The 24958-nt window shown below is 42.4% G+C and overlaps 1 protein-coding gene across 2 annotated transcripts in view; it reads left to right on the plus strand.

Annotated features, from left to right (window-relative positions):
- vta1 (vesicle (multivesicular body) trafficking 1) overlaps positions 1-24958 on the plus strand; it is a 63045-nt gene that overhangs the window by 21461 nt on the left and 16626 nt on the right. For both annotated transcript variants that reach the window (XM_038726687.1, XM_038726688.1), the window contains exons 3-6: positions 1273-1400; positions 5072-5147; positions 12208-12322; positions 23343-23570. In XM_038726687.1, coding sequence (XP_038582615.1) covers positions 1273-1400; positions 5072-5147; positions 12208-12322; positions 23343-23570 — 547 coding nt within the window. The remainder of the gene's footprint in view (positions 1-1272; positions 1401-5071; positions 5148-12207; positions 12323-23342; positions 23571-24958) is intronic.

Raw genomic sequence — 24958 nt, forward strand, 5'->3', positions numbered from 1 at the left:
ATGTTTGATGAAGATTTCTCTTTATAATGACGTCTAGCTGTCAAACACTTCTTGCTGCTGTGATTCAAGCTGTTAATTATTCAACAGCACCTGCTGCGTTCTGTTTTGCTTCCTCAGCTCATAACCTGACTCAGCGCTGCTTTGTTAAAACGCATTTCTCTGTAACGTTAAACGAAATAAGCAACAAGCAGAGTTTGGGGGTTGAAACATTCTGTTTTATTGTTTAGTTTAATAGTCCAAAAACAGGTCTGTGTGGATGTGCATTGATCGGGTTTGATTGACAGTGGCTTGGCCATCACATTTTGATTTTCAAATATTGATTAGTGCACAGAAGCACATGACACAAGCACAGAAATATCTCTTTCTGAATAACCAGAAAACGTTCGTGTTGGACTTCAGATTGAGAGAAACTAGCTGAGAAAATAAGAGACGGTAAGCAGGAGAGAAGGTCAGGGGACGCAAGATGATTTGGACCATGTAGTTCTGCTAATGGCTCGTGCTATTCTCAAAATTAAAGATTATCTCAAAATGCCAGATATCAGCCAATTAATCAGTCTGTTTCACTATTTTAAAATACTTTTATCTTTCCACTATATAAAAATAAAACACATTTACATTTAAAGTTGCTGAAATTCATGTAGTTCCCTGTGGTTTGGTTAACAGTCGGATGGACTGTAAGAGTGAGACGGAGCCTGTGAGATGCTGTTCGGGGAAGTGAGTTTCCTTTGATCCCAGATCCTTTATTTTGCCCGACCAGTTGTCCTTCCTTCATTCTGCACTCAGCCCAGTGGTTTTACATTCCTCCGCCGCACACACCTGCACACACCTGCACACACCTGCACACACCTGCACACAGCGATTGATTAAGCCAGTGAACAGTGAATCTATTCAGGCTGTTCAGGGTCCACCTGCTGTAGGGAACCAGCGGGTTTGCGTTAGTGGTTTTACAAGAAACCTGAAGCCCTGTTGGAGTCTGGTGTGGAGAGAGAGAGAGAGAGAGAGAGAGAGAGAGAGAGAGTTTAATGTAATTACAGGTAGAGAAAATACATGCAAAGCAAAGGGAGTTAAAATGTTTAAGCATCACTGAGAAACCAGAAGTCTGTTTTCTTTGTAAGTAACAAAATGTGTATTTTTATTTTCATGAAGTTGGATCTTATTTATTCCCATATTGTTCAATCTCCTCGCTGGTTCGTTACATTACATGTACTTATTTGGCTCGTGAATTCTTGCGCGATGACTCGTCTCTGAGTGTGTTTGTTTTTTGTCTTCCAGATGAAGAAGGAGCTGAGTGACAACGACTCCATCACTCAGGAGGTGGTCGGTAACGCCCACATCGAAAACTACGCCTTAAAGCTCTTCCTCTACGCCGACAACGAGGACCGATCAGGCCGATTCCACAAGTAAGGAACGCGTCGGACGTCTGCGTGTCCACACCTGCTGCTCAGTGTTGGCGCTGTAGAGCTCCTCTTCTCGCATTCAACGCACTCATAAACCTTTAACTTTAACACCCTGCTTTTCATTCTCTCACTCGTCTGCACCGATTTCTTCACCCAGATTTCTTCAGACAAGTCGAGGAAATTAAAACGTGCTTCTCAAATCTTTTGGGTCAATTATTTTATTTTCATAGCCCAGAATCACACATTTGGCTCAGTCCGTTCAGCCGGACACTTCGCCTTCCAGAGAAGAGGAAATGTTTGCTCCGTCTACAGGGTTTAGGTCAGGAAGCCACCTCCGCCAGCGTGCGAGCAGCCTGTTGATTTAATATGAATGTGTGTGTGCTTACATGTGAGCGTGATAAGAGCGCTTTCACAGGTATTGACTGAAAGCAGGAGTGTTAACAGTGCACGATTGAAATGATGGAAACGGGAAATGCCAATAGTTTCCTTCACTTTCTTCACTTCCCTTCCACAGAAATGAGTAAGCGCTGAGGGAAACCAGGAGGAAAGGGAAGCGTTTAAGCAAAATGATTTGATTGTTGACCTGTAGGCCCAAATCAGATTTAGTTTTTTAATATTTCAGCACTTTCAATAATTCATCTGTCTTTGACCGGTCATTAATGAATCCATCAGGGCTCTCTCACAGATTAGTCGAGTCGTCATATTTAAAGACGCAGGCCTGCAAGAAACCAGATTTAAGTAATTGGGCACGTTGGATGAAAGTTTAGTTTCACTGGACGATCCCCCCCGGTGCATTCCTTTCTTTCCTCTTATCAGCTGGAATATGATATGTGGAGTTTCTGTGGGCTCTTTTCCTGACAGGAAATATCTGGGGAGTCCTTGTGTCTTTCACATGGTAACACCACATCCTCCATGTTTATCCTTTTACCTTTTTCTGTTTTCTTAAGCTTGACTGATATTTCCTCTAAATATCCCCACTGAAGTCAGAGGCATGATCAGGAGGACTAAAATGAGGCGGCGTCTTTCTATGGAGCGGAACCTGATTTAAGTCTATTTACTCAAATCCGGAGTATCGGTTAATAAATAATTTGTGCAAGTTAGTTGTTGCGGTTGCCATTTTGTCACTTCTGGTTCTTGCCTGAAGGTGCTACATCTGCCTTTTGAAATGTGCCTTTGTCTTAATTGTTTTGCCTTTTGGGAAGCCGAACACAGCAATCACTTTTAAATGTTTATGGTTATATCTTTTTAATTGTAGGATTTCCGTTTTATTTGTTACACATTTGTTACAGTTTTATTTGTGCATGTTACAAGTTGCGGAAACGGTGGACATTTTACAAGCACGGACCAGGTACAGCAACAGTGAACACCTGGTGCAAATATTGGTTTCAATTGTTTGATAGACTACGCCATTAACAAGCCGGCGTGCGGCTCACCTGCTGCTGCGATAACGGATTGCGGGAGGAAAACTGACGAGTTCTTTGTCAACTTTGGGCGACTTTATAAAACATACTGCTGACGGAGAAGGTCAGAGGCAGAGAGGGGGGGAGGTGGTTAGACTCACAATGCCGCCTCGACATTGGCCCAACCCTGTTTGCCATCTATCCAAAGATTATCCACTTTATGGATGGATCAGCATGGACTAAATATTTAGTAAACAAGCTGAATAATAGTGCTGATTTGTTTTTAGTTTAGAGAGGTTTAAAACCAGTTATCTACTCAAGATCTTCCACTTTGTATTGGTTCATTGAGTTTAATTTAAACCTTAGAGAAAAACACCAAAGTACGGTTGACATTTTGTATGACCTGAAGTGCCTTCATCATTTCAAATGTTTCTGCGTCGTATGTTGTTCAGACTTTGGAAGTTTTAGAGTTTAGCTTTCAACGACAGGAAGACGTTGTTTCACATATTCGGAAATATAAAAATCAGCTCCGGAAACGCTGCAGAGAATGGAACGAACTGGATTCAGAGTGCTCTGAAAAGGAAAAAAAGAATTGGGAGGAACTGCTGTGAGATCGGTTGCTGTTTGTCGTGCAGTTGGAGAAGTTACGGCGTCTGATCGATCACCCGAATGATCAGCGATCTGGCTCTGGGATGTATTTCTAGCAGGTCCGATTTTGCGTTGTATCTCTGCAGCTTTGAGTTCACCAGATTTGCGAGCAGTGGCGATTAAGTCCAGGTTAAACAACATGTGGGGGTTTGAGACTCTGAGTTTCTCCCTCATGAACTCTTGAAATGACCCAATAAACTCCGGGATCAACAGGAGCGTTAGTTTCTCTTCCTGTCAGCGTGAGCAGCTCGTGGAGGATGAACGGACGCAGGCGACTTGTTTGCGGTGTAAATAAGCAATCAGAAGCTCTCTGTTTGCAGCAGGTATATTAAGCAGGATTGGGTAATACTTCTGTTCCGCCGAAGAGGGAACACAAACAGCCTGTGGTTTTACAGGAAGCAGGCCTACATTCGGACAGAAAAATAGAGACAGCATATACACAGGCACAGATACTTAAACAGAAAAACAAGCTGCAGCACACATGTTCAGGACACACAAACACGTCGAGGCACAGAGGTGAATGGTTATGGGAAACTCGAACACTCTGCTACAAGGAACCCATTCATATCCCTGCCTTAACTGTGTGTGTGTGTCTGTGTGGCGTGATGGGAAGTCGCCTTTTACCTGGTGCCGGTAAATCTGGGCTGTGGCTGCAGTTTAAACTCATGTATTGGATCACTGACAGTTTGCACAGCTGCTGTACGACCATTGGCTATAGGATAGAACAGGGAAATTAATCAATATCATATTATATTATATTTGATTTAATAATAATGAATTTGTTCTGGTAATGTCCAGATGTATCTCAGATGTTGTTGTTTTTTTTCCAGTAGAGATGCATCAATTCACCTCTTTCTCACTCCAAACACCAGTGCTGTCTTTATCCCAGATGTAACATCCGTATATTTTAATTGGAGCTGGACAATAAAACAGTAATTTTACTCGTACATATTGGTTGACAAAGATTTTATCACAATAGTTTTGAATGTTCTGCCTCAGATTTGTGAAGTGATCCACTGTTTGGCATCAAGTGTTTGTTCTGACCGTAAAGACGAGTTTAAACCACAATTAACCATCAGGTTTCTTCAACTTTTCCTCAGCTGCAAAAATCTGCCTTTAAACTCGAAAGAAATAAAGATTTGATCCTTATCGTGATAATTATCGATATCGAAAGATGTGAAACTTTTCAGGGTTGCATTAAATCAGAGGTGACTGAATGATCCTGATCCCTGTTTTCCAGGTCTTTAAGGTTGTGTTACAGTTAATTGATTGTTAAAGTAGATTCTTCTTATTAAAGGTCAGTAAGTCATTAAATCCACTTTGTTTCCTGAAGAACAAATAGTGATCCTCACTTCACATTTGGGCTTGTCAGTGAGACATTTCTTTGCTACTGGATCTGTTTTTAATGTTGATTTTTGAAAGTAGAGTTTAGCCCTCATCTGTAATGTGGTTTTATTGGAAGTGGGGAGAGAGAAAGAACCTTTCTCCTGCAGGTTGAACTCAATGAAACATTGAACTAATAGTTTGTTTTTCCTCTCTCTCCCTCTGTAACTTCTCATATCCCTCCTAATTCCTAAACCCTCCTTCTACATTCCTTGTCCTCCTCCGCCTCCTCTCTTTCTGCAGGAACATGATCAAATCTTTCTACTCTGCCAGTTTGCTGCTGGATGTCGTGTCTGTGTTCGGGGAGTTGTCGGAGGAGGTAAGATAAAGGCCCTGGTGGGAATCACCAGTTTGATCCCTGCAAACTGTTTGCAAACTCTCTGAAGTGAAAACCTCAGATTAAGGCAGGAAAGCAGATCCTTTGTTAAAGGATTCAGCTGGCTTTATTTAGTCTGTGTTGTCTAAGACTGATGCTCATTCTGCATCTGTGTCTTTTAGACTGAAACTAAAACTCAAAACGAGCTCTCAGAGAGCTGCACACAGAACGACAAATTGACAACACGTTAACGAGGTGTAGGCTAAACGCTCCGCTGCAGAAACACTTCAGTGTGAGTTGTGTCTGTTCAGCAGGCGCCATTATCCCACGTTCTCCTCTAGCTTCGTTTGTTGAAATGCACACGCCCTGTGCCCGCTCTGATTGCTGAGTAGGACCGTAACTGGAGGCGCGTGCCGCTTGTGATTGGCGAGCAGATCTGCCACACAAGGACGACAACGGACTGAATCTGTAGCTGTAAAACAGGTCAGATGCGCTGCATGACTAACCTACATTTTAACCGCCGTCGTCACAATTAGTTGATCGCGTTCTTTCAAATCGCAATTTTGAATTTACAACGGTTAATCGTTCAGCCCTAGTTCAAACCTACAAGCGTTGAGAACATCAGGAACAAGCTTAGACTAAACTGGTGTACAGCTCTGTCCTGTAAACACACTGAACATCCTGGTAATTATATTTCAGTTTTCAGAGTCTGACGACCGGTCGTTAAAGAAATGAAGGTGGTGACCATGGAGATGAGGTTAATGAAGTCAATTAGGGACTTGTCCTTTCAAGCTAATTAGGATTTTAATGTGCAAATTAAATGCTTAGTAATTATCCAGAGATCCTGCGTAAAAAAAAAAAAAGATGCATCGATAATCGTTGTAGTAATAATAATAATAATAATAATAATCGCAGCCCTCTGAGTCGTAATGGAATCATGAGACGCCCAGAGATTCGCACCCCTACTCTCTGCAGACACTAAAGGCGTCACGCAGCTTTTTAAAACATGTACAGCAGAACTGTGTGAAATCGGTGGTGTTCCCGTTGTGCATGAATGTGTGCGAATGAGGTGACATGTAGTGTAAAGCGCTTTGAGTGCTTTACACTACATGTCAAGTCCGTTTACTATTTACCGTGTACAAGCATCGAGAAACACGAGTAGGGACTCTTGTATCGTGGAAAGTGCCAGGAGGTGATGTGTTTTTCAGAGGTTGTGTAACACACACACAAACACACGCACACACAAGGACACACACCTATCCATCTCCATATGAATGCGTGACACACAGCGGCTCTTTCTCCACCTGGTGTAAAAGTCACCCAGAAGCCATTAAAACATCAACAGGACACTTGCGTCCGTCCAGTCAGCTGGAGTGAGGCCTGATGGACACACACACACACACACACACATACACGCTGAGTCCGCCATCAGACAAAGAGTCCTCAGAGTGGCCGGCGGTGAGTGCTCTGCAGACAGACAGTCAGGAGTGATTGAGTTTCAGGCAGTAAAAAGAGGTTTTCAGCAGCTTCCCGGCCGAGCTGAGTGGAGTCAGTGATCAGGCGAGCTGGCAGAGTGTTCTGTAACGCTGTCAGGAAGCCTTTCGCCCACTGACTGCTCTCCCTCTGGGCTGCACTGTGGTGTAGAGAGGAGGAGGAACCAGGTTCAAGACAAAATTCACCCTCATGAAGCGACTCCATCCATCTTCAGCCGCTTATCCTGCGTACAGGGTCGCAGGGGGGGGCTGGAGCCAATCCCAGCTGACATGGGGCGAAAGGCGGGGTCCACCCTGGACAGGTCGCCAGTCCATCGCAGGGCCACACAGACAAACAACCAGTCACACTTACATCCACACCGAAGGACAATTTTAGGGTCATAACAACAATAATAATAAAAGGCTGTAACAAGTTTTGATCGTTCATTTCAAAGACGAGGGATTTGGGTGGCCCGTTCTCCGCAGAAAGGTTTTTCAAAACCACTGGAGTCCTGATGACAAAGGCGGGACCACTTCTACGCTGTTTAATACTTTTAAAAAACAGCTTTAGTAGTAGTAGAGCACATTTCATGCAAAGTGCTAAACAAAACAGGATTACAATTACAATAGGTAAAAATATATCCATAAGAAATAGCAAAGGCAAACAGGAACAGTTTGAAAACAGAAAAAAACAAGACAAAAAAGGAATTAATACTTGCAGAGTCAACCCAAATTAAAGGAGCTGTCTGCTGTGAGGTCCAGGGGAGTTTAGGGCCATAAACAGCTTCACCTGATTAATTGTGGGAAACACGAGGAACTTCTAAAAGAACGGCAGAGGAAGATCTGAGAGTTCTGGTTGGTTCGCTAAACGAGAGGCAGTCGCTGCTATATGAGGGAGCTCGATGATGTAAAGGACTTTAAAATGACAATCATTAAATGTGTTGCTGGGAAACAGCAGCCAGCGCGCAGCGATGTGTTTGCAGCAAACAGCTGATGGAGTTACGCTCAATACTGGGTCCAAAGTTGTTGTTTCAAGTTTTCATCATTCAGGAAGTTTTTACACGGAGCTGAAGTCGGCCTCCGCCTTTCCAAAACAAGTGGAACAGAGCTGCAGCTGATCTGCAGCTCTCACGTCTGGGAATGTTTTAAAAACCTTCCAAACTGTCTGGGTTTTATTTTTGATTAGATTTCTCTGTGCTGGAGTTATTTTAAGAACTTGATGGCTTTATCCAGGTTGTTATTAAATGTGTAACGATCTTTATCGCCGTCTCTTCATTATACTCCCTATAAGCCGCTTTAATGGTCGAGCACAGCCTGTAGTTTTTCATTATATTCCAGTCAAATCTGATGTTCATTTCTAAATGTTGCTCACGGTTAGGGGTTACAGATAATGATGCCTGTGCATCGCTGTGTGCGGCGTGCAGGCCTACAGCCCGCGTCGGCATTAGCGCGGATTATGTGTCAGCATTTCAGCAGCATCCTGGGCATAAAATGGTCTAATTTTGTTCCTTTGCAACCTTGTTAAAGGGAATTAAGAGTGCAAATCAGCTGGCAGATCTGTGACATAGACAGGACGGCAAACACTGACTCTTGTCTCTTCCTTTCTGCTTTTGGAGCAACAAGTGAAATTTCTGTTTTGGACTCAATCATGTGACAGAAAAATGTTCATTGTGAATTTAACCCCAGAAAGCATGCTGACACAGCAGTTAAAGTATTTCTAACTAAATGTAGGAAAAGGCATGGGTCTTATCCACTGCACCATCACCACAAACTGCCCAAATTACGCTCTGAACGCTAAACACAAGCATAAGCTTCAGCCTCAAGAGACCAGAGACGACCTGCACACCGTTCCTCCTCCCTCCGGACCTTTTGACCTTCTAGGACGGCTCTGCCAAAGAATCTCAGGCTCTGAAATCTTCTTTGAATAAAAAGAGCTCTTAACCCTGCCGGGGTTGGAGCCTGGCAGAGGACGGCAGCAACATGTCAACAGCACTGTGTTTCAGCAGGAAGCCATATCTGCATCACCCAGGCTGTCACGGCAGACAAAGGCAGTGTTGACCATCTGTCTCTTATCAGTCTTAGCTGCCTACAAATGTGATTATCGTTTTCCACCATGCGTTAGTGCGCCCTGACAGTGTCAGGCCATACGTTCCACATTCAGACGTTTTAAAGTCTGCTCTCCTTACAGAGCATTTGACTTTACAGGTAGACAAACCGAGTAAAGGCGACATGTCTGTAAACTGCCTGTGTTTACCCACGTCAGCTTTACCTAACCCACTCTGACAACTAGCTCTGACGGTCCTCTGGAATCTTAACTCTAGACTGTCTGGAGTCAAACGAATATGTGCATCAAACGCATAAATCAAATTCAGACTCATCATGTTTTAAACCAACTTTTGTCACCAAATAGAAAATTTAAAATCCTGCAGGTTAGATTGAACAGACCTGTTTCCACTTCATTTATGGTATCTGTTATATAAACCACATTTTTCATGTTTTATGGTGGGAAGTTGATCTTATTACAGATGAGATCAGATATTACATACATAAATACATACATACCACCAGCAAGCACTGAAGAGTTTATTTCTACTAGGGCTGCAGCTAACGATTATTTTCATAACCGATTAATCTGTGAATTAGTTGTTTGGTCTAATAAATGTGTTTCCTGTATGCTGTCAAATGGCTTGATTTGTCCACAAACCAAAGATTCAGTTTTTACCATCAGAGAATTAAAGGAAGCCGAAAATATTCACATTTTAGAAGCTGGAATCAAAACACATTATATACAATTAAATGTAATAACATTGTACATTATTGACCATGTACAATCACGTCAGAACAGAATGAGGATAGAGTCTGTTGGTGGAGATGGGAGACGACTCCAGTCATTTTATTTTATGTTTAGAATATTACTGACTGACGTATCATATTCATGTTTATAAAGCTTTTTTAAATATTGATTTAGCCTGTAGAATCCAGCATTACTCAGGGTGTAGCTCAAGAGTCACAGCAGGGATGCACTTGAGTCAAAAGGCAACTGGCTTGCTTAAAGCTCAGGTACTCTCTTTTAATCTCTCTCCTCATGTGGCCTTCTTTTTTTGTGTCGTGGGACTGTTTTGATGTTTTAATGAACTGCCAGATGGACCACGGACAGAATAGCATACAATAGTTTTGTGATGTATTCAAATGATGTTCTGGAGGCCTTAGTTTTATTTGTATGGTAAACTGGTAAATTCTGCAGTTGGAAAGAACCTGCACAGTTTGGGAAACCGAAACCTTCATGTCTAGGAAGATTAAATAAATCATCTCAGTGAATCACCTCTCTCCTGAATTTATGTAATGGTCACATAAAAACTTCCTTCCTTCCATTGTGTGGTATAATTTCAACAAAGTCATTTTAAAGTGGAAAAGAGCACCTTTAGCTGCTCTTTCGCACAACTTTACCTCAGAAATGACCTCAGCACTGAAGTATGCCATTGTGTCTTAGCACCTGCTGAAAAATGTCATCCGGTGGCAGCAGGAATTTCTCTAGTCACTCTTCAATCTCTGTCAAGCCTCTCCAACACTTTTCCTCTTTCAAACATCCTGCCTCTTTAACACATTCTCAAGTATCCTTACCACCTTTACCCCAGGTAACCCCCTACGACCTCTGCTTACTGTCCCATTACAACCGTTACCCCCATTGCCCAACATTGAATGTCTCATCATATGCTGCTACTTTTAAATTTACATTTTACTTTTATCCCAAGCATCTTATATTTGCTATTTATGTCAGAGGTCGCACGCCTCTGGAGCAACTAGGGGTTAAGTGTCTTGCTCAGGGACACATTGTAGGACGTGTCACAGTAGGGATTTGAACCCGGGTCTCGCACACCAAAGGCATGTGTCTTATCCACTGCCCCATCACCATCCACCCTTTTAATGCCCCAACAACTAAAATACCCCTTGATTTCTTTCAAAAATGATTTTGCCACCCTTAAAATTCTCAACAAATGGCACTGAGCATTTGAACAACCTTCCTTTAATGCCCAAACATCCAATGTCCGCCCTTTTAACCCTGTCCAAAAGGATCTGTGTCTGTTTTTAATATTCTCAGCCAGTAATACTAACCTTTTTCAACCAACTAACATTCTTACAGAATATCAGTTTCCTTTTTTTAACCAATCCAATTGCTTTCTCCTCTCAATGTACCAAATTTTTCACTACACGATTATCACAGCCAAACAACTTAACAACACAACTAGCTAAGACCTTACTGTGACCTAAACGTTTTCCGTGTCATGGCGAGCAAACTAACTGCAACTGCTCTCTCTACCGAAGCAAAATCTGCAGGATGATGGAGACGAAGGTGGGTGAACACTGAACAGGCTTGTGGTATTGCCCCACTTGTGGTTACTGTTGATGGCACTTCCTTCAGACTGGGGTGTCCACCAACAACCAGTCTTTTTGTTTATTTATTTATTTATTTTTTATGGAATTGGAAAAACTCCCACTCTGGCGACCTAACTTTTTGCGGTTGCGGGTAGAATGTCTCGCTCTCGTCTACCATGTCCTCTGTCTCCGACATGTGGAGTTTGTAGTACTCACCGCACATTGTGTGGTATCTTTTTACTACGTCTTACTCTACTTACTTACACATCACCTCCTTACTTACTCGACCTAATATGTACCTTTTTTCAGTCGTGGCCGTAAAGGATTTCTTCACTGTTAATGTCCCCAACAATTGTTACCTCCCTTTTCCCCTTTTAACCTCTGAACCCAACAATTACCCAAAGTATGACATTCCCTAAAACTAACACGTACTTTTTTTCCTCTTAACTACCCCTACTACACCTGCTCATTTCTTCAACAAATGATACCCACATTTTCAAATCCTTGGCCTAATCGTAATGTTTTCAGCTAATAATAAGGACCTTCCTTTGTCAACCCCTGCTCCTAAAACTTAATACTAACCCATTTCAATACAAGCCTAAAGTCATTTTTTTCACCCATTATCTATTAACCCAATTATAGCCCCTCTTCTTCCATCCTGCCCCTAACAATTAGTCTAATCCTAATGTCCATAAGAACTTTCACCTCTACCCCACATGATAAATATTTATGTCCCCAACCAATAATACTTTTCTTTTAAACCCTGGCCAACTCACTTTCTCAAATCATTTCTCAACCATTTTCCTTAGTGTCATTTTCTCCTACCACTAATGACTTCTTCTTATACTTAAAACAAATATCGCATTTCTAATGCCCTAAAAACCAACCTTATTGTCCCCACCAACTAATTCCCTTTGACTTATTCTTGTCTCTTACTTGCTTCCAGTTAATGTCTACGGCGTATCACCCACACACCCCAAAATCACCAACATACACCACCTGACCCTTACATTTACCCTGTTAACCTCTGCTTCCTGCCCATACATACCCACTTTCCAATCACAACCAATTATCAAATTCCTACTAATTACTCCAGCCCCTAACTACTCACCAACTATCACCTACAATTTATTACCCTTTCTCCCTGGAAACTAACTTATAAAATAACTGATAGTCCCCTTTTTTGTTTCTCTCCCCTCTTATTGAACCTCTACCAGAACGTCCAGCACAGGAAGTACGCCCGCTGGAAGGCCACCTACATCCACAACTGTTTGAAGAATGGCGAGACCCCTCAGGCCGGGCCCATCGGCATGGACCAGGACGAGGAAGCAGGTTGGACACACTGATATGGCACTGGAAGTCACACACACACAAACCCTTTTCTTTGTCTCCTCGGCTTGCTCTTTACAGAACGCTGAGACCAGCTTCCTTTTGTTGACATGGTGTTGTCTACGTCTTCTAGGGGTATGAAGCTTGGCTCTGTCTTTGTTATTGTTGTGCTGTTTTGGCTGGGACTGTTTCAGGAAAGCCCTGCGGTAGAAACCTGAGAGTCTGGGAGATTAGAAGTCTGCATTCAGTTGATTAGTCAAGTGTTCTTACATAGAAAGTAAGTTCATGTTTGTGTGCCAGAGAAAATGACTGCCTATGGCATTGGGTCTGTGTGTCTGAATGTACTGAGGCTGTGCTGAGCGTGAGATTGGCCTGATATTTATTTTGTTTTTCTACCTTCACCTCATATCCAGCGTGGATCAACTGCCCGACCTTTTATCACATAGAAAAGCTCTGGCCTCTCAGGCCATGCTTACACTGAGAAACATAACCTTTTAGGAGAAAGAAAAGCACGGGAAAGCACCCCTAGATCCTGAGGAGATTGACTGAACAAATTAGACAGCAAAATGGCCATTGCAGCTTTTAAAGTTCATTCTGTTCTGTGTGGTGGGAAACTAACCTTTTTGTTTGGCTGCAACAGGGCTCGCTTCTCCCTTTGCTTTATTGCTCCTGTTGCCGACAAGAGATTTGCAATATATTAGGACCTCCAAATGATGGCTTTCTGCATGAGTGACTGTTTGAGTGGTCCAATTTCCCAGCTATCCTCAAGGCTTACCAGCATTTGTCTTTTGGCAGGAGGTAATTCAGTTTGATGTCTGCCTTGGGTTAAACTTAGAATCCACACCAAATAGTCTCAGGTGTGTTTTTCCATTTCTTTGTCTCTCATCTGCCCCATTCCATCTTTTTAGGCCTCTGCACAATTTATGTAATATTTTACCTATGCTACATGTTCTTTCATTTTCCCTCCCATCGTGGATACTCCTATTTATTTATTATGTACTGCAGCTTTTCATACATTCCCGTGGTTTGTAGGCTATTTCTTCCGTTCCTTTACAGAGAAGGTCTGAGTTTTAAACACTAATGTGTCTGTAGCATCAAGTATAGTATATCTTCTGTTATTTTTTAAAATCTAAATCTGAAATACTGCACATTATCAGTCACTTATACTCACTATCTTCAGTTAGACTTGTTGGGTCAGTGGACAGATTTGTAACGAGGAAATGAAAAACGAGTGATGCTGCCAGGCGATGTGACTGACTTGTCAGCAAAGTTTAAATTGCATTTTTCATTTTCATGCATCGTACACATCTGGTTGCTTCTCGGTAAACTCGGTAGAGTTTATGGTCTCACAAGCCTGTCCATGTTTCCCACATATAGACGGGCTGCCCAGGTATAGCATTTTGCAGAGAAACGCAGAGAGACAAGACGTGGACACGGTAGATATTTTACAAGCACGGATCAGGTAAAGCGACGGTGAACTCACCGGTGCAGATGTCATCTGTTAGCTACCGCGTTGGTTTCGTTTTGATAAAAGGCAACTGAAGGGAAATTGGGCAGAGGCAAGCAGTAAGTAAACGGTAAAATAAGGCGGAGAATTAAAATAGTGAAATAAGCTACTAGAAAAAGTGTTTGATTACCATCGTCTTAGTGGCATGCTGGAAATAAAGTCTGGCTTTAGAGTTTGTTTTCAGGTTTAATTAAGTGTTGATGATATACGGCGTGTAAATATTTGGAATACTCCCTTGATTACAATTCTGATCAATCCTTCATTTCAGCACATGAGTTCTGATCCCTGAGGAGGAGATGAAGAGAATCGGATGAGTTTTCACGTTCAAAACAAGTGAAATGTAGTGTGATGGCTTTGGAAAACAGCGCAGCACTCTGTTTGGTTACTTGTGCGATTATTTTGGTAATTCCAGGACCCTAGAGCCTAGAGTAGACTTTATACTGGGCCGCGTGGGACTCTGGCATCTGGACTCATTTTCAGATTGCACTGTGAGGGCTAGATATTGCATCATGCCTCTCGGGAAGACCGAACAGGAATGCTTCATGACATGAACACCTACGGGCTAATGCACAGTTCCCGAAGTCCATGTAGGGGAAACTCGAGACGTATTTTTAATGTCAGTGAACTGATGTTGACCAATTCCTCTCTCTAAAATAACGGCCATCTGCTCGCCCTCGCCCACTCACTCCACATACACGTGGGTGTGTTTGACCCAAATGTCGCACATCACCCATGACCTCACCGCGAGGAACCTGCCTGGATGTGCACCCAGACTCTTTCCCCCATCACGCTGTTTGCTTACATGCATTACATGCATTCACTCCCAGGGTGCATTAGGGTCTCTGTGTCAGTATGACATCATGATAGCCTATTCCCTCTGATGGATTGCACCGCCAGCACACAGCTCATATCATCCACCCAGCACGTGTCTGAGTGCGTGTCTTACTCCCTGGTCTGTCTGTCTTTCTCTCGTCTCTATCAGGATTACGTCAGCGTTTTTCTTTCTGTCTTTTCTTACGGACACATAAATCAGCCCAGATGTTTGTTGCTTTGTGTGCTTGTGACAGAGAGAGAGAGCACATCTGTCCCCCCTATCATGATCGTTTTAGATTAACTGTTGACTGTGGAGGTCATTTTTGTGGTTTAGGTTTGACACAAACCGCCAGCTGTTTAAAATGTGTCTTCATTTGACAAGGGATAGACAAGAAACATGACGGGAGATCAAGTGGACGGCTGCAGTCGACCCAGGGACGTTACAGTTACACGGTATACTGTCTAACACCAACTTAGCTTTTGAAATATCCATGCATGGATTCTGTCTGACTGACTTTCTGAGCATACCAAGAAAGTTTTCAAGTTTTCTCTTGGACACCAAATATCCGTCGTAATTAGGGGGCGACTGTGGCTCAGGAGGTAGAGCTTGGGTTGATGGTTGCCAGTTAATCGGAAGGTCGGTGGTTCAATCCAAAGATACTGAACCCCTGACTATGTAAGCTATTTGTTCATAGCTCAATATGGACTAAGACCGCTGTGGAACACGCTTTTGTTCATACTACAGTACTGCAGACGAGTTGCACTTACTGTACGCGTACTTTAAACCTCATGACTCCGGCTCTCCACAGGTGAAAAGCGGTTCTGTTGGACTGCAGTGATATGAACCAGTTAAAGTAGGTTAATTGACATCCGGGGAGTATGACCGTGGTTGAAACGCACACAAAAACTGCCTCTCACTAGCGCACACGCTCACCAACTCACAAATATAGCAGCGGTCCTTACAGAAAAACCATTGTCTCGCAGCAGCTGAAGTCTGGCTTTCCAAAAGATAAAGGACGTGTTCTGTGACCCAGCTGTCAGAGGAAAACGTATTGAAATGGTTGTGAAATCACTGCGGTCAGGTCCAGTGAGACGCATGGAGAAGCTGAGGGACGGTGACACAAGTGACTTTCATTAAAATGTTTTTATTCAGACTGTAAAACTTGCTGGTTAACGGTGACTGACCAGCTAATTAATGTTACTGCATTACATTTACTCACTGAGTGAATAAAAAACTAAACTTAACAGGAAGTTAGCTATCCCATCAATGTTTCAGGAGTGAAACTGGAAATTGTTTCTTTAAGTCCCGGGAGGATTGGTGGGTCGCGTTATGTAACTTCAGGGGTTCAGAGTCGATGCTTCGATCCCTTAGGAAAGAACAGACATGAACCTAGGAGTGAAACTAAACTGCTAAGAGTCATTTCACTTAGAGTTGAGGATATACAACTTCCTCTCTGGTCACAGACAAAGATTTCGGGTACAAGACACTGTGTTGGTTTGAGGAGCGAGACCGTCTCAGGTCGGCTGGGGTCGGTCGTGGTTCCATGCAGGACCACAACAGCTCGGGCAAAACCAGGACCCGTGAAGGAATGATCTAAATGTCCTTTCTACACTGGTGATGTTTGTCAGCCAACATAACTTTAAGAGCAGCTGGATGACTGACTGAAAGGACAGAACCATGCAGAGCTCAGAAGCTATTGTCAAAAGTGCCCTTTGGCAACACACTCAGCCGCTAAGTGTCCCGGAGGAGCTGCTCAGTCTCCAGCAGCAGAGCAGTTGTCCTGTGAATCATCCTCCCTGCTGCTGTAAACAAGGACGACTTCTTCGGGATGGCAGGAAGCAGACTTTTTCAGCCCAAACCGGCCACAGAGGCTGCTTATTTCCTAAATTCACCAGCCACTGTGGGGATAACGCCAACCAAATACAGTTTTTAGAAGAGAATAAAAACCTCCAAATGATGGCTTTAGCCACCAAAGTGGTTAGTTCACCAACATACCATCCAACCAGAAGCTACAACCAGCACTCAGAACTTGGCTGCTGGTGGTTTCCCTTGCTAATCTTAATCAACTGCTCTGGTACAAATATATACACATAAAAAAAGGGACAAGACTTCTTCTTTCCCTTTTTGATGTTGTGTTGTCCCGCAGTCTAAATGATAGCACATGTACTGATACAGGCGCACACGCACTGTTAACCTGTCATCTTTACATCTGGTGTTAATCTTCTCTTAATGCACGTGGCTGAACATGTCTGCAGCCATGCCTCTGAATGCATTTATTATTGCTATGTATGCCTCTTGTCCCTGTCCAAAACTTTGCAAAAGGAAAACTGTGGTTTATTATTCATTGAGTTTATTTTCGTAGCTGTCCATTTTTTTTTTAATCAGTATTCATTCAGAAACAATGTTACAATGTTCACATGTTCTTTGAATTGTCCTAATGAACAGGTTATTACTTCTGGTTTCTATAAATTGCGTCCGCATTTTGGCAGATTCCACGATAATCTGGGTTTTACAGTTGATTCCAATTTTATTTCAAATTCTGTGACTCTGTCGGTGTTTTTAACATTACAGAAAATACAGGACCCTGAATATTGAGTGAAGATGGTGACGGTGACGTTATTAAAAATAAGAAACACGAGCAGTCGGATAATCGGACAAGCTGCAAACAAACCGGCACTTCATACAGATTATCGGAGCCTTATTTGTTTTCCTGTGTCTCTCTGCACAGGAAAACAACAGTACAGAGGGCCTAAGTCACTCACCGTCCGGTGGAACACACTGCAGGGTTTTTCCTGCATAGAGAATTTTTTGGCGGCCCCCAAAGAGGTTTTAGCGAGCGCCAAAGGAAAATCCTCAGCGCCAAAATGATCAGAATTGAAAAACAAAACAACCTTTTAAATGTGTTTTAACAGCCATTTGTCAAACAGCTGTTGAGCAAGCAGTACATAAACTTCAATACGATGTCCAACAGTCACCTTTCCTCTCATCTACAGCAGCTGGATTAATAAACCAGCTGCTGTGTTTGTTTGACCGCGTCTGAAAGCTCGCGCTAATGACTTCCTGTTATTTCCCACAAGATAAAAGCCGTTTGTGCTTGAAGTGTGTCGGTATTCACCGGTACTGTCACTTTTACATTTCCTCTCCTCTGCCCTCTCTAAGGCTCGTCAAAGTCACTTTTCATTAACCAACCAATCACAGCCCGGAGGAGGCGGGACATTAAAAAAAGGTTGAGGCACTACAGCAAACTTTAGAAAAGTTTAACTCGTCGTTCTGTATGCACAGTTTTTTAATTTGCATAAACAAGTGAGAGACTGACCATGTAGAGCATTTTTCTTACACAATAATTTAGTGACTGAAAACAACCAACACAAACTGCTGTTTTGTCCAACTGGAATTAATATTAGGCTACTAATGGTAAACTATAGTAGCCTGTACTATTATCTGAAATTATAATGAATACACTAATCAAACCTTAACCACAATGGTGTAGGCTGATATTAGAAAATGGTTTTATTTGTGAAACAGCTAAATCTCGACTAATAAACTATCTGTAGGCAGATCATCCAAATAAAGTGTAACATGTAAATATATTATTATTATACTTTCTATTTAATGCCATATGTTATATGTATTATATTTTGTTTATCAAATGGTCAGAAATAGATTTCAGTCATTAGGTAAGTCATTGCCTTCACTGAACGTATACCCATCATGTTGTAATTTGATGTAAAACTGTGAAAATACATAATTACAAAGAGCGTTTGTGACGTCATAAGTTTTTCTCTCAGTGACTGAAGCTAACGTCAAATAACTTCCATGTGTACCAAGAGTGGTTGGATGAAACGCATCAGGTGAGAAACATTTCTGCGGGGAACATGGCTAAGTTACTTAGCTAGTAACAACCAAACAACGAACGTTAGCTTAGCAGTGCGACAAACTGCAACTTCCTTGACGGACAAAATTATCTTTTTAATAAACAAACGTCATGTGTGTAATTCAGGGCACAGCTCAAACTGGATAAATAAAATATTTTTAATGTAAATAATGTCCCGTGGGGCGGAAGCGGAAGTGACGGACTTAGGCTAACCTTATGGTCGTGTCCCTTTTGAAACACTGGAAAATAAAGAACTCCTCATTATCTCAAAATATAAAGACTGATTTTTACACACAGCTGTTTTGTTTACTGGTGAAAAATGATGGTTAAAAAGGTTTTGTCAGTCTGGATGTGTGCTCATCGTTCCTTTGCTGCTCTGATTCTGCACCGCTGATCGATGCTCTGTGTTAGATATCTCATTGTTTATTCAGCTTGTTCAAATCCCAGCACTTAACCTCAGTCTTAATCCAGTCCAGGTTGAGAAAACACACAGTACACACACTTACTCCATCTGCTACAAACAGACTCGTGAAGACACTTCGTCCAACGTCCAGTCTGCTAATATACTCTTATTTATTACTAAAAACATTTCAGCAGTAAAATAATGTAATCGGTGTGTGTGTGTGTGTGTGTGTGTGTGTGTGTGTGTGTCCACATAGTAGTGAATATGTGTGACGCAGAGAAAGTGCTCACTTAACTTTCTCTGGATAAACAAAGTATAACGCTTTAATGAAAGACTAAATCTGCCAGCTAGTGTTTGTTGAGTGTCAGATCTCCTCCTAATGCCCGCCACCCTTCCTGCCTGTAATGCATTAATGACCGAGGTCGGGTCTTAACATGGTGTCAAATCCAGCCTGTGTCTGCAAATCCGGCCGGCGTTTTTTTTAATCTGTCAAAACATCTTTTGGCTGTCAAGAAATGTTTTCTTTGCCTCAGGTGTGGAGAAGCTTTCAGCGTGAGGCTCGTGTTCGCAGGATGAAAACTCCAGACGTCGTTTCTTTCCTTCTTTTCGTCTTTCTTTTTAAAGTCCTCTCTCTCTCTTTTATTATTTTGGTTTGAAGCTTCTTTATTTCTTTTCTCTGTTGGTGTTTCTCTAACTCTGAGATCTTCCATAAGTTAACTCCTAATCTTAAACGTATCTGTGGTCCCCACCTGTGCGTAATATCTTTTTTAGTTGTATGATTAATTTTTTTCTTCTTGTTTTATTAATTTTCTGCTGAGTTGATGATTTAAATTGTGGAGCAATTTGTTCCAGTGTAACCCGAACAATTCAGTTACTGTCATTCTTTATTGGCAAGAAGAGACGATAGCATCCATCCAAATATGCACTTCCTACCATGGATCAGCATTGACTTAAATATTTAGTAAACAAGCTTAGTTATATTGTTTGAATTCAGACCTGATTTTTTTTTTTTACTTCATAGAAATCTAGAGTTTAGGAGTTTAAGACATTTTCACTTAGGGGTGTCCTCCCTTTTGTTTCCAGCAGTTTAGACATTAACGGCTGTGTGATGTGTTATTTTGAGGGGACAGCAAATTTACACTGTTACACAAGCTGCACACTCACTACTTTACACTGTAGCAAAGAGTCATTTCTTCAGTGTTGTCACATGAAAAGATCAAATATTTAGAAAAATGTGAGTGGTGTACTCTCTTTTGTGAGATACTGGAGTTTCATATTTATTTTCACTATCTAGCCAACATCTTCCTCTTTGTTTTGAGAGACTTTAAATGAAATCTTAAGTAAAGAGGTAAAATAAGGAAACACCAAAGTTTCCATTTTCCATTACCTCTTCATTTGCAAGTTTCTCCATCGTTTCCATCATTAAACTACACTCACCTAAAGGATTATTAGGAACACCTGTTCAATTTCTCATTAATGCAATTATCTAATCAACCAATCACATGGCAGTTGCTTCAATGCATTTAGGGGTGTGGTCCTGGTCAAGACAACCTCCTGAACTCCAAACTGAATGTCAGAATGGGAAAGAAAGGTGATTTAAACCATTTTGAGCGTGGCATGCTTGTTGGTGCCAGACGGGCCGGTCTGAGTATTTCACAATCTGCTCAGTTACTGGGATTTTCACACGCAACCATTTCTAGGGTTTACAAAGAATGATGTGAAAAGGGAAAAACATCCAGTATGCGGCAGTCCTGTGGGCGAAAATGCCTCGTTGATGCTAGAGGTCAGAGGAGAATGGGCCGACCGATTCAAGCTGATAGAAGAGCAACTTTGACTGAAATAACCGCTCGTTACAACCGAGGTATGCAGCAAAGCATTTGTGAAGCCACAACACGCACAACCTTGAGGCGGATGGACTACAACAGCAGAAGACCCCACCGGGTACCACTCATCTCCACTACAAATAGGAAACAGAGGCTACAATTTGCAAGAGCTCACCAAAATTGGACAGTTGAAGACTGGAAAAATGTCGCCTGGTCTGATGAGTCTCGATTTCTGTTGAGACATTCAGATGGTAGAGTCAGAATTTGGCGTAAACAGAATGAGAACATGGATCCATCATGCCTTGTTACCACTGTGCAGGCTGGTGGTGGTGGTGTAATGGTGTGGGGGATGTTTTCTTGGCACACTTTAGGCCCCTTAGTGCCAATTGGGCATGGTTTAAATGCCACGGCCTACCTGAGCATTGTTTCTGACCATGTCCATCCCTTTATGGCCACCATGTACCCATCCTCTGATGGCTACTTCCAGCAGGATAATGCACCATGTCACAAAGCTCCAATCATTTCAAACATGACAATGAGTTCACTGTACTAAAATGGCCCCCACAGTCACCAGATCTCAACCCAATAGAGCATCTTTGGGATGTGGTGGAACGGGAGCTTCGTGCCCTGGATGTGCATCCCACAAATCTCCATCAACTGCAAGATGCTATCCATCAATATGGGCCAACATTTCTAAAGAATGCTTTCAGCACCTTGTTGAATCAATGCCACGGAGAATTAAGGCAGTTCTGAAGGCAAAAGGGGGTCAAACACAGTATTAGTCTGGTGTTCCTAATAATCCTTTAGGTGAGTGTATATACAGGTGTCCAGATTTCATAGAGCTCCGCCTACTGCTGAACTATGGTGGCTGAGAGAGCTCAAAGCGCAGGAAAACAACTGCAAATATGTAAGACAACCAAAAACTCCCTCACCAGTTTGAGAGAGTAAAATGTAGCATAAGAAACATGAGAATTGAGAAAATACACAACGTTCTGTGCAGTGTTATTCAACACATTCTTATGTCCAGAATTCAGAAGTGTTGGTAACAAATGCAGAAGCATAGTAATAATAATATGATGCAGTCATCAGCAGTCGTGCTGCACACAGGGAAAGGCCGAGAAAGTCCCCGCTTCATGCCACATTTCTCATCTGAAATCAGTTTCTGATTGAATCTCTATGAATGTGATTTACTCTCTTTCTGGCCGGCCACTTCAATCTCAATCTCATGAATTCTAATCATTTCGCCTAAACTCTTTTTTTGAATCACCCGAAGGGGGTTTCCGCCAATCTGTTGAACGCTTCTGTAGCAGCAAAGATTCATTCCTACAGCACCTCATGTCTTTTTAACACCTCTGTACAAGCAAAGGGTGAGCAATTAGATGAACACATCAGGAACAGGAAATGACTGCTTTAGGGAAAACACTGCAGCTGTGTTGTGAATCTGAGAGATGTGAGTTGCGTAGACTGAAATGCCTTTATTTATTTTCTCATTCACCTAACTGCTAGTTTCATGTAAGCTTGACCAAAAGAACCTGGTTAATAGTATGAAGTTATGTCGTCCAAGATCATGTCCTTCTTTCGTCTGCGTTCACTTCTTGTTAGGCGTTGTTTTCTGTTTGGAAGGTGAGGTTATTTTGAGCAGAACAAACAGACCAACGTCCCACCAGCTTCACTCAGCAATCTCAGTTTGTGAGAAAGTATCCAATCCAAGAAATATGTTAATGTTCCTCAAGGCGTTCTACAACAACCTACACAGCTGCGTGGATATCTTATCTGCAGTTGTTCCGATAAATTTTTCTTTTTGTAGCATTTTAACGTCACACAACATGAGATGCAGAATGAAAACAGGACTAGCATGAGGTCGGCTAAATTTAGACAAACACTGTTCACAGAGATTTAGGCGCTGTCACAATTGAATATTTAAAACAACAAGGAGAATAACAGTTCCAGTTCATCTGGTATTTTTCACCCTTGTCTCTTTAGTAGTAAGTGGGTGTAAAGCATGTTTTGTAAAGGTCCATAGGGGGCTTCTCTGGAGACTGCATCCAGTAACAGATTTTTGACTTGCAGCCATAAAGATAAAGTAAATAAAATAAAATAGAGTGTCCTGGACATCAGGTGTTTCCCACATTCCCAAAAAGAATCAACGCGCAGGCAAAACCGGAAGATGGTCGGTCAGTGCCGCTGGTCACCTTTTCTGTGGCTTTCTGGCTCAGGCACAGGAAGATGGTGTCCGTGTTCCTAATCCCGTCTGCAGAGCTCTGATTGGCTCCGTTGTTTCTCCAACTGAGAAAAACAGCCAGTAATGAACACGGAGCCTGTTTGAATCATTGAAACGATCAGAGATGTTGGCGGCAATTCAAGAGGTGTGGAACCAGGCTACAGCAATGTGACGGTGTTTGATGTAGAACATCTTTTCTGTTGTTGTTGGAACGTTCTGCCGAATGAATCGACCTTCTGGGTGTTTCGTAAAGCATTAATGAACGCTTTCATTTTGTGTTGAATTTGACTTTTTGCCTCCCTTAATCATCAAGTCACAGTTCCTCAAAAGAAAGGTGCAACAGTCTCAACACCGCCTTCTCTCCTTCTGTCTCTCTGCTAGATGAGTTTGGAGCTGAAGGTTTCTCAGGCCAGGGTCTCTCCCACGGGGGTTCCTTCAGGGACCACCAGGACAACCAGGACCAGAGTTTGGGGCCGGGTCCTGCCCCGGGTATTGGCTTTAGTCCAGGTCCAGGGCCGTCGGCCCCCACCACCAACTTCAACAACATCCACATCCCACCAGGGGCCCACGCACCGGCCAACACTCCGGCCGAGCTGCCTCCACCCACAGGTATGATGACGCAAAGCCTTTAGCCACACTAACTGTTGAGATGGCAGTGAAATATCTGAAATAGATTTCTAATCAAAATAACATAAACTCCAGCCCTCCCTGCACAGACTGACAGACCGTGTAGTGCGTGCAGAAGGTTAAGATAAGGACAGTAATGGAAAACAGAACCCGGTATCATTCAACATTTCTGTTTGTAGCTGCCTGTAATAAACCCAATGTCCCATCAGCCCTGGATTGTTGCTGGTTAAACACGGTTCACAAAAGGGGCGAGTCGATGGCCGAGTCGAAGGGTCACGGCTAGCTTAGACATGGATCGTGAGATCTTTAGACCTCAGGAGCAGGTTTCATCTATAAACCTGGACACTAAGTTTTCACAATAACTGACAGCGGTCGATTAATAACCGCAGCTCCTTTTATTCTAAAGAAGTACAAAGTTGTTTATTTGTCATTTTACAGCAACACACACAACATATAATTAAGTGTATGTTAAAATATGCTAACATAGAATTAAAACACTTTATCCAGTTGTACATACAGACACGTATCCCCCCAGAACGTTCTGCAGTGCATTTGCTGAATTTGCGTCTGAGAGAATGTAAAGAGCAGAAACCGGATGATAATCTGGTTTCATCTTCAGGTTAAAAAGTCTGACATTTGGGGAACAGAGTCCATCTCCACTACAAACTAAATAAACCTGCTGAGTAGAGTTTCTGAGGTTCCTGGTTGGCCTAACTGGATGTGAGTCAAGCATGTCCAGGTCCAGCTGTGATGCGTTTACTTGACTGTATCTGAAACTCCCTGGAAAGAGGGCTGGGTCTGTGATGACCGTTCCTATAGAATGATAACCATTACTGACGTTGTGTTTCCAGCTTCCCATTATTCTCCCATAAATTTATAGCCTAAGCCAAAATACATGATTGGCACTGTTGTGACTCATCAGCTCTTCTTATCATCTGTCTTGGAATTTCCCCTGATAACGTCAACTATGTGACCGAATAACACACTTCCTCTCCTCACGGCGAGAGTGTGTGTGTGTTTGTTTTCAGGCTGTTGCCTTTGTGCAAATGTTTGCCATTGTCGTCATGAGGAAACAAAGAGGAGGGCAGCGCGCCAAAGAGAGGATCGGAGGATCTTATCTGCGGTCAGGTTTTACTCCTGAAGCAGAGTTCATGTAAAGTCCAGCAATGACTGTAATTATTGAGATGTTGACATAAAGATATTGAGTTATCAAAGCAATCTGTGCTCACTGTAAGACTTAATCGTACCCCTGTGGCAAATGTGAGTGTAAACACAAAGGGTTGAGAGGAAGTTTTGATTTTGTTTCCCCTGATGATGAATGGAGCATTAGACAAAGTGTGGGGATTAGTCTGTATGTGCTTAACACAAAA

The sequence above is a fragment of the Micropterus salmoides genome, unplaced genomic scaffold, assembly GCF_014851395.1.
Source record: "Micropterus salmoides isolate LMB-PRFRI ecotype aquatic unplaced genomic scaffold, ASM1485139v1 Ms_hic_scaffold_18, whole genome shotgun sequence".
NCBI classification, from domain to species: domain Eukaryota; kingdom Metazoa; phylum Chordata; class Actinopteri; order Centrarchiformes; family Centrarchidae; genus Micropterus; species Micropterus salmoides.